Raw genomic sequence first — 11,043 nt, forward strand, 5'->3', positions numbered from 1 at the left:
AAAACGTTCCGCTATTTAAACCAGAATGTCCGGTATTCAAAAAATTCATTTCATAACAAAAATAAAAACCGGCATTCGTTACAAAACGGTATACCGCCCAGCACTACTTAAACATGTGATTACACTCTTGTGGCAGAAAGAAGGAAGGTAAAACTAGACACTTATGAGATGTTACTACTGTTTTCTGTTATGTTATTTATCACCCAGCTTACCTGCAAAACAGAAAAAACATAGCCGATTAAAGGAGCTACTCTTGCTTCATCCAACACTGGTCAACTTCTTCTACCGACCAGCACGTCAGCAACTGGTGCACACAGCACAGAGCGCCCCCTGCTGCCGAAACTTATTACACTTTTAAATCACAAAATAGATTTGAACAGTAGTTTCTCAACCAAAGTGACCTTAAACCTAAAAATTAAATTGGTGGGTGGGGGGCTACCATTTTCATATATTTATCTCCTTCATGGTGCCAGAGGTACATGCCACTTATAGCAAACATTTGAAAGAAATTATCTAAACTTCTCTTCCCAAGGGGCCTTCGGACTCTGGAGATATAGTTTGGTCCTGTCTGGAAGACAAAATTTACTGTCTTGAGGATGTGGAAAGAACTTGGAGCATGTTTGGAGGTAAATGGCACAGAGAGAACCTGAGCTGAGAGGAAACGAGGGGAGGGAGAAGGGGGGGCTGTGCAGCTCAGTGACAGATTGTGTGAGACGTCGTTAGGCCAAAGGCTGATAAGATCCAGCTGTTGAAAGTGTGAAAGAGCAAAGAATACTACTAAAATCAGCTCACAGAGAAATCTGCTCTGGACTCTCAGTTATGATGGTGGGCGATAACAACACGCTCACATTTCTTCTTTTGGATTCTGTTTGCGAGCCGGCCGCTGCTTGTGCCCTGCAGACATGTTCAGGACTCGGCCACACACTGAAATCAACTTTTTCTGTGCAAACGAGATGAAAACATTCTGGTTTGAAGGGAGGTGTTTCTCTTCAGGGCGTTGTTGAGGATTTGTTTTGGAGAGGAAATGGTTTTTGTGTCTTTCCTCTTTTCCCTCGATCAGCTTTCATCCGTGTGACCGCTACACACAAAACATGCAACATTCCTCAAATCCAGCTCGGAGTTTGGGATGAACGTCTGTTTTCAAGCCGCGGGAGTCTCGTCTTTCTTTGACAGGAACTGTTTTTTTTTCTTTTTTTAAAAGGAGTGTGAGGCTTGAATTTATTCCTATTCTTTGCAGGAAACAAGGGATGGGATGCAGTTATATTTATCCCTGACTGGTCACTGTTCCTTCCTGGGTTGGGTGTATATGTGTGTCTAGTGGATGCTTGTGGCTCAAGGCCTCTAGACTGGTCATCTTAAAGTTTTCTCTAAAAAAGAAATTACAGGGATGCAATACAAATATGTCTAAAACTGCAGTTTTCATGTAAATATATAGTTTAAAAGTCAACAAACATACACACAGACATATGTTTGTGTTTCTATCTTTGTTAGGACCGCACCCTTACTTTAAACCCAAGCTGCACCCCTCAAATAGGAAGCCTCATGAAAACATGGCTTAATTTGGATTGACCAGAAGCAGGTTTGTTAGTCAGTATGTTTGCAGTGAGAATTCAGATTAAGAAGCTCCAAACTACAAAAAGACCTGCACTCAGTCCTTTACAAGAGACCATGTGGGACCCAAGTCCAGTGCCTCTGCCAAGGGCTGTTTTCGGTCATGTCTGTCTGTCTGTCTGTGGACAACATTACTCAAAAACATGCAGAAGGATTGTCATGATATTTTTACCACATGTAGGTACTGGGTGAAGGAACACACCTTTAAATTTTGGTGATGTTCCGGATCACGATGCGGATACAGGAATTTTTTTTCTATTTATCTTCTGAGATCGGCAAAGCTGTGATGCTTTCACAGGGTTTCTGTAAAAACCAGTGAACTGGATTGGACAGCATAGACTTCAGACTTTATAAAAGTAATGTTAAAACCACATTTAATGAGGAATAATTTTTTTTGCCATAATACGACATTTACAGAATGTTTTGTGACCAGGAAGTGCGTGACTGCACCATGAAACTTATTTTTCCCATTTCCTCAAACACACCACATTTCCAAAACAACCCACCAAAACAGTTTTTCACTACTAGGCTTGTAAACAGAGAGCTGCCGGGCCTCAAAGTTTGGAGACGGGGGGAATCAGGAAGCACTTTATAAAGAGAGTCAAACCATCACAAACTCATACAAGGGGATAAAACAGACGTTTTACATGGTGAAATGTGACTGATGAAAACTTAGGAGCTTAATCCCACACCAGTTTGATGATGAATAACGTCGGGTGACGAGTCTGACTCTTTTTTTCACATTGTACTCCACAGAGAAGAAATCCCGTGCATACTGCTGCTTAAATGTTCGCTACGTCAGAACTTACTCGGCAAATGTGTTTCCATCTCTGCTTTTGTGCATTAACTCTTACAGGACGGAGGAAATTGGTATTGGCGGAGCTTTGCAATCTCCAAGTGCTTCTAGTTTTCTTTTATTATTGTTCAAACAAAAAAGCAGTTTCATTCAAAAAAAACAATAATTTCAACCAAACAAAACAGCCATTTCAATCAAAAAAAGTGCGGACTGAAGCGATTTCCTCTTCGCTTCAGTCCGCACCAACAATAGGGACACGTCTGACATAGTTCCTCTTTAGGCCCCGCCCTGGATGTTCATGTTCTCCGAGGTCAAAACTTTTGAGTTCAACTAAAAACTTGTGAAACATGCGAAAAAATAAAAATAAAGTTTCTGTTTTGCAAAAAAACAAACAAAAAAATTTTTGGATTGAAACTGCTTTTTTTGTTGGATTGGATAAAAACTAAATTACCTCCATAGTCCTGACACTTCACTCTAGCAAAAACTGACTGACTTTACAGACCAATAATGTGAAAACAAAAACAAAAAAATCTAATTTTGCAGCAGCTGGATTCCTTCTGTTAGACGTAGCAGGTCCCACCTGATCCCTAAATCAGGCGGAGCTTTGAGGCGTGTTTTTGCTTTAAAGATAAAACCAGATGAATCACTGTGGAGGGGAGCTGCTCACATCCGCCATCCATCTGTAAAAAGCTTGTTTATTGACGCTCAGCTCCTCTCCAGCTGCACACGGAGGCAGACTGGAAGTCGTGACGAGCTCAGTTCATCGGCCTTTTCATTCAAATGCTCACAGAATCGTGAAACTTTTTTCTGAAGCGAATGTTTGCAGCACAGCTCTGTAAACACAAATATGCTGTAAATGAAACAGCTCTCTCTCGTGCTGCTGGAAAAACATCAACTTGTGTAATCACGCTGAAAAACAAGTTGGTTTTCTTGGCATTGGGCAGAGTAAACAACTATTTTTGACTTAATAATACACTTACTACACTATTTTTCACATATAAACCATTCAGAATAGAAAGGCTTACTTGAAGGAATGCACAGTTTTAACTTATCTTACAATGGAGATTTAACCAGTCAGACAGACACACAGAAACATCATCATCTGCATTTTGCCTTTCAGGGTTGGGGGTGGGGATAATGAAAACCAGGGTTTATTAAAGCCAGACCATAAATAGATAAAAACACCGTCTCCTGTTCGGGATTATTGGGACCCAACTGGTTCCCACACCCTTAAAGCCCGGGGTCAGTCACCGCAGGGTGACGTGGTCCAGAAAGCTCCACATTCCCACGCTGCTCTGCATGTGATACAGAACCACTGGGACCAGGCATGCTCACACACACACCCAGGTTTGTATTTCTATCCTTATTAGGACTGTTCATGGACTTCTATTATTTTCCATTACATTTCTACAGCCTAACCCTGACCACAAACCCTAAGGCTAACCTCACAGGTACCTACCTGACCCTAARRCTAACCTCWCAGGTACCTACCTGACCCTAAGGCTAACCTCACAGGTACCTACCTGACCTTAAAACTAACCTAAACTCAATTCACTCCTTGGTCCTAAACCCAACCCCTCCACCCAAAATCAGCCTCCGAAGTTGTGGGGACCAGGCTTTGGTCCCACAGGGAGCATCCGGTCCCAACAAGGCTGCATTTTCCTGAAAAATCGTCCCCACCAAGTAGCAAGAACAAAGCCACACACACACACACACACACACACACGCACGCAAGCACGCACACCAGGCACAGAGGGATTTCTACAAACAGAATGTTCACAAACCTAATGGAAAAAAGCCCCTACATGATGTAAACTGTTGGTCAGAGGTCAGTTTTTCTACCATCTCTGGGTCCGAGCCCCCCTCCCCCTCTTGTGTTGTTTACATAACGGTGACTCCTCAGCAGCACCGGCACCATGACAACAGAACCATTGTAGCCGCACAGAGGTGGCTCCAGCCTGGAGATGCCACGATTCTCCACATCATCTCCTCCAAACAAAGAAAGGACACACGGACGAGAACCCATCGCAAACTAACGTCAGTCTCAAACTGACTCCTTTCTTTGATTTGTGTTCTCCAACTTGGGTTTTTGTTCAGAGAGTAAAGAGGAGAAAAAAAACACATTTCTGACAGAACAGGGGCTGAAACTGAATCTGAGAGCAGATGTTTTCACACAGCTGGATAAAGGTGAAGGTCGTTCATCCAAACGAGACAAATCAAGAGTGACTAAAGCAGGTGACAGATGCTGACGTATGAGAAACGGCTGAGAAAGTGTTTTCATATCAACTTCGTGCTTTTTTCTGAATTTAAACAAGTTGCAAAATGTTTGAAATTTGAGACAAACACGACAGCTACGATAAAAATATGCAACTAGAAGTCATTTAAAACATTTAATCTAATTTCCGATTTCATGCTAAGAGTCCTGATTTGGTGTTTTATGACTTGTTTGGATGCTGAGTCTGTCGCTCCATTAATTAGCCATCAATCCTTAAACAGTAACTTACTGTACATAGCTTCATAGTAAAGTACTGTTGATAAAAACAGAAACTGTTAAAACTCTGAAAATCAAACAGTGGAGGTTTTTCTGGATTTTATCCCATTCCTAAAAGACAAACCTTTTTTTAATTAATATGTAGCTTTTCGGGTCTAACCTTAAGTTAATCTACTCAATTCATTATTTTTTTACAAAAATGGGAAAAAAATCAAGTCATGCAACATCAGATTTATTGTCAATTCCTTCACGTTTCCAACATACAAGCAATCAAAATTACGTTTCTCATCATCCCACGATTTAACAAACGTTTAAAACTAGGGATGCACCGATATGAAAATTTCAGCCGATATGGATATCCGATATAAGTATTGCTGTTATGCCGATAACCGATATTACACAAACACACAAATTATATTACACATGTATGCACAAACACACTTGGATCTATTTTTGATATTGTAAATAAACAACCAGACCTCTGACATGGCTCTACAGTTATTCCTGGCTGCAGCGTCAATATCACTATCAGGATCAAACAGATGCCGCTCAACCAACCATCTCCTCTCCCAAAACACAAACACAAAGATAAAAATAGGGAAATCAATTTCGGACGTTAATATCGGCCCAGTTTTACATATCGAACCGATGCCGAAATTCTAAAAAAAATTACCAATATCGTCCGATATCTATGTTAATACCAATATATTGTGCATCCTAATTTAAAACCCATTGACATAGACACTGAGATGACTGCATCTCAAACAACAAAATGAACTAAAAGTAAAACTAGACGTCAGTCAATGATGTGGATTTAAGTTAGCATTTTTAAGCAGTTTTAGTGAATGTACGGCGTAGCATAGTAGAGCAAATTAAAGCAGCCAATATCTAAAAAAAAAGGCCCTCAAAAAGTCAACCTTTTTTTCTTAATTACAAGTTGGACAAAGTATGAAGAAATGGTTTTACAGCAACATAACTGAGATTTTGAATATGATTAAAAGAAACGATGAGTATTTTATTCTGGACCAAAGTGTTGGAGCGTAAACAGACACACATGGGCTCCACATGCACACTGACCTTCATCAGCCTCATCCTGCTGCTCTCACTCCTCTTCAGAGACGCGCTCCGGACCACCGGCACCGGCTGCACCTCTCCCTCCCCACACCAGTCGGAGCTCAGGACACAACCCATATAGGTAGATTGTGGATGGCGTAGGGTGGGGGTGTGGGGGTCCAGGACTGTGTGGGTCTATGAGAGTCCTCCCCGCCTCTGTCTTCTGTGAGCACGCTCCTGGGCAGCTGTTTTTCTCAGCTGGAGACGAGGAGGAGGCCCTTCCCCCTTTTCCTGGCTCTGGTACAGGAGGAAGGATACTCTCTGTCCTTTTTGTTTTTGTAAAAGCACTTTTTTAAAATCACCTCCTGCACGGTCCTGCTGCAGCACTCGGTTCCCCCCTTTAAAACCTCCTTTTTCCAACTTTCTCAGCCACTTGCTCTACCTTTCCCTCTACATCCCCATTCCCTCTTTTAAACATCCAATCTCCAGCTCTTCACTCCTCTCCGTCTCCTTCGGTCGCCCCAACAACATCCCAGGAGCACGTCTTCTCCCTCTCCTCCTGCTTCTGCCCCCTCTGCCACGGTTGCCTCACTCTTTACATACACAATTACCTCTCTGTTCTCACACCCCCACCCATCTCTCTGTTTCCTTCTCCCAGAAACAGGCCGATCCTCCAACTTCAGCCCCTACAGCAACGACACATTGTTGTGCAGAAAGCGCTCGCCGTCAGGATGCTGAGCAAACCGGTGACTCATGGACCGAGCGCTGGACAAACCGGGCCCTTGTTGACGCTGTACAGGTCTTTGTTGGAAAAACCCACAGAATCCACACCTGGAAAGCAGAAGACGTGTGTTGTTTTTTTAAAAAGCTGGATGGGAAAAGTTCCCCAGTATTTGTTTTTAATCTAAGAGTACTCACATTATTCTGCACAGGCTCTTTGCTGTTGTTTATTGCTCCTCTCTGCGGTGTTTTGGCTGCTACGCAGGAGCTCACGAGGCTTGGGAGAGTCAGACTGTACCCCTTAAAAGGCAAATTCTTGATGGTCCTCCAAACGCTCCCCTCCTCCTCCTCCTTCTCATAACTTTGTATTGCCTCTTACCTCTTTCCTCTGGTTTTGTTTTCATTTCTCTCACCGTCACGCCTGCTTTTCTTTCTTCTTGTCCAACTAAAAACTGCAGATAGGTTTGTTACTACCCTTAGCTCTTAGAAACCATGCTTTGTTTTTTGCGAAAAGTGATTCACTTACCTGTGACACGCAAGGGCGTAACTTAAAGGGGTTATTCTATGAAATCCTGCATGTCATTTTTAGCGGTTATGCTTGTGATGATGTGGTGGAGGAGCGAACCCAGTTCCAGGCGGAGAGTTAAGTTTTTAGAAATAAAAGATTTATTTAACAAAGTTAAATCAAAAGCTGTCGAGGCAGCAAACAAATACAAACTCAAGGAGACCACGAAGCACATCAGACAGTATGGTAGGGGAACCAAACAATGAACCAGCGATGAGATGAAGAACTGAACCAGAATATATACTAACAGAGGAATTGAGAAACGAGCGACAGCTGGAGAGGGGACTGATTACAAAACAAGGGACAGGTGTGCATAATACCAAGAGTGACCTAGAAAACAGACTGAGGAAGGATGAGTGGTAAATACACTGAGAAGACACACGAGGGCGACATGAACAAAACAACAGACAAAACACATTCTCAACCATGCTTAAACGCACATACGTACACTCACCGGCCACTTTATTAGGTACACCACGCTAGTAATGGTTTTGTGGTCATAAAGGGATGGACATGGTCAGCAACAATACTCAGGTAGGCTGTGGCGTTGCAACGATGCTCAATTGGTACCAAGGGGCCCAAAGAGTGCCAAGAAAAGATTTCTCACACCATGACACCACCACCACCAGCCTGAACCGTTGATACAAGGCAGGATGGATCCATGCTTTCATGTTGTTGACGCCAAATTCTGACCCTACCATCCGAATGTCGCAGCAGAAATCGAGACTCATCAGACCAGGCAACGTTTTTCCAATCTTCTCTTGTCCAATTTCGATGAGCTTGTGCAAATTGTAGCCTCAGTTTCCTGTTCTTAGCTGAAAGGAGTGGCACCCGGTGTGGTCTTCTGCTGCTGAAGCCCATCTGCCTCAAAGTTCGACGTACTGTGCGTTCAGAGATGCTCTTCTGCCTACCTTGGTTGTAACGGGTGGTTATTTGAGTCACTGTTGCCTTTCTATCAGCTCGAACCAGTCTGCCCATTCTCCTCTGACCTCTGGCATCAACAAGGCATTTCCGCCCACAGGACTGCCGCTCATTGGATGTTTTTTCTTTTTCGGACCATTCTCTGTAAACCCTAGAGATGGTTGTGGGTGAAAATCCCAGTAGATCAGCAGTTTCTGAAATACTCAGACCAGCCCTTCTGGCACCAACAACCATGCCACGTTCAAAGGCACTCAAATCACCTTTCTTCCCCATACTGATGCTCGGTTTGAACTGCAGGAGATTGTCTTGACCATGTCTACATGCCTAAATGCACTGAGTTGCCGCCATGTGATTGGCTGATTAGAAATTAAGTGTTAACGAGTAGTTGGACAGGTGTACCTAATAAAGTGGCCGGTGAGTGTATATGACATGGTAAATTTTTAAATCAGGTTAAAGGTAGCCTACCTAAAGAAAACACGAGAGCTTCATCTGTCTACTTAACCAGTTAATTTCTATTGTGTTTGAGCAAACAATGTCATTTTATTGGGGGGGTTATTTTGACTGGATCAAATTATTGTGGGGGTCATAACCCCACTAACCCCACTGCAAATTACGCATATGGTGACATGCATTTCCATGAAATACACAAGGTCAAAGAAAATATATTTGTATCTAAGAAATGTGGCATAATACACAAGATTTTACCCATTATGTCACATAATTGACATATTTTCTTTTGGCTCAGCTAAAGTAAAACAGGACGTGACATCATAGGGGAACTCTCTTTTTTGTTTACTTAATATTATTTGAACTCTGACCCTTTCTCATCTCTCCATTATAGTGATTAAAATGATCTAAAGAAACATCAGATTCTTCTCTACAGTCTGTTGGCCTTTGTAGCAACGCTCTGTTCACATGCAGACATTCCCCTTTGACATCACTTCCTGTTTCTTCACATGCAAATATCTTAACAACTGTTCATCTCAGCGGCATGAAATCTTATTTTACAAAATGTTATCAATGTTATCTTTCCAAAAATACATTCATGTTTATTACAAAAATTTGATGTCACGGGCCCTTTAAAAACATTTGTCTTTGCATGGCTTTAGTATGTGATAATGTAAACAAATAAAACATTAAAAAATACAAGTAAAATCTGGTGTTTCTTTCCCAAAAGTACACTGAAAACCATGCACAGATTTGTTGGTACAGCCTAGTCAACTTTGAAGTGATGTTATGTCAGATAATCATGAATAGTTAATACATTATCAGGTGTATAAAACATAGAGAAAGAGGCAAAAGTTTTTGTCCAGGTTAAGCTAATTGCTAGCCCAAAGTGTGCCAGTTTTTTACATCGTTTTCCGCTTTTAAAAAACTACTGACTGACACTTTTGGCAGCCTCAGCATCATCAGCATAAACACGGTTTGTCTTAGCTTAGTAGTAGCTTTTCAACAACCGTCAATCGTATTTAAAGGGAAAAAACAGGCACATAGTATTTTGGCATCATGTGCACCATGCTAAGCATGGAGCACAGAAAGTAAAGGTGAGAGCTGTCCGAGGAGCTGAGACAGAAAATTACACATGTTCATATTAAAGGTAATGGCTCTGATCATAGCTGCCAATGTTCTGTAAAATATCAGGTTCAAGGGATAAGAGGTGGACGCAAGAAGAAATGCAGCCCCTGGTTGGTCATAAGGGTAGAAAAGGGCAGATGGTAGGAAAAGAACAAGGAAACTATCAAAACTGTTCAAGCCGAACTCCAAGGTCCCTTTCTGATCACACCATCCATTACTTTTTAAAGCAGTTGTTCCCAAAGTTGGGGTTGAGACCCCTTTGTAGGTCATGAAACATCAAGTGAGGGTCCCCAGATAATTTCCAGACATCAGCTATGAATGCAAATAAATTGCTTATCGAATATTTTTGTCATTATTATTGCAAAAATATATATAGTTTTAGAATATCAGCAGCATTATTACGTTTGTCTATATTGTTTTATCAGAGGTTTTAGCAAAGTTTGCAAACCTGTAATATCTGGGGTCACATGTTTCTGCAACGGTTATTTTGTGGGCCGCCAGGGCTGGAACTTAAAAACGTTTAAAAACCACTGTTTTAGTGGACTTCATGGACCCAGGAGGCTTCACTATTGGCAGAAAAACACAAAAATGTCTGAATAGGAATTCACCAAAATGAATGCTGACAAGTCTGATGAGACAAAACCTTTAGAAAATCACATCAGTTGTGCGTTTTTATCATTATTAAAGAATAAATGTATCCAGATCTGTACAGGCACATGCATGTTTGCCCACCATGTGCATTAAGCACCACCACCTCCAGTTGACCTCCCAGTTCTGCTCCTCTAACACCTCCTCTCCGGTACTCTCAGGCATGGTTTTAGACATGAGCTCAGGCTGCAGTCAGACAGTGTTTTACAACAAGCCCCCCTCCTGCTTTTACATGCCATGAAATTAACTCCTTCTAATCAACCCAGCTCCTGCTAACAGTGCTTGTTGTTGCATCTTGGAAACAATAGAGAAAGTTTACAGACTGGTCCATTTTAAAATGAATCTCAGTCCAAGTCCAAAGTTCAGGTCAGAATAAAATATTAAATACATAAAAACGCTCACAGGAAAAATCTCTTAACAACCCGTCTCAAGGACAAAAATGTCCCATCACGAAGTTTTTGGCACAGTTGAAGTGAGACTTGGCAGAAATGTATTTCAGTTTGGATCAGTGATTAAAATTAACAACAGATTTCTGGACGGGGCTTTAATGGGGAGGGTAAGAAAGGGAGCAAGGGATAAAAACGACTTGAGAAGATCAGTAAAGTCCAAATATGGAGAGAGAGAGAGAGAGAGAGAGAGAGAGAGAGAGAGAGAGAGAGAGAG

At 41.8% G+C, this 11,043-nt stretch overlaps 1 protein-coding gene across 1 annotated transcript in view; it reads right to left on the bottom strand.

Annotated features, from left to right (window-relative positions):
• The window catches only part of tns2a (tensin 2a), a gene marked incomplete in the record, with an annotated part of 63,270 nt that extends 56,207 nt beyond the window's left edge, over positions 1–7,063 (bottom strand). Inside the window, 2 exon segments of the mRNA XM_014019858.1 lie at positions 5,976–6,782; positions 6,870–7,063. Coding sequence (XP_013875312.1) covers positions 5,976–6,089 — 114 coding nt within the window.
• Positions 7,064–11,043: the final 3,980 nt, after the last annotated feature.

This window comes from Austrofundulus limnaeus, unplaced genomic scaffold, assembly GCF_001266775.1.
Source record: "Austrofundulus limnaeus strain Quisiro unplaced genomic scaffold, Austrofundulus_limnaeus-1.0 Scaffold234, whole genome shotgun sequence".
In the NCBI taxonomy this organism is placed as follows: domain Eukaryota; kingdom Metazoa; phylum Chordata; class Actinopteri; order Cyprinodontiformes; family Rivulidae; genus Austrofundulus; species Austrofundulus limnaeus.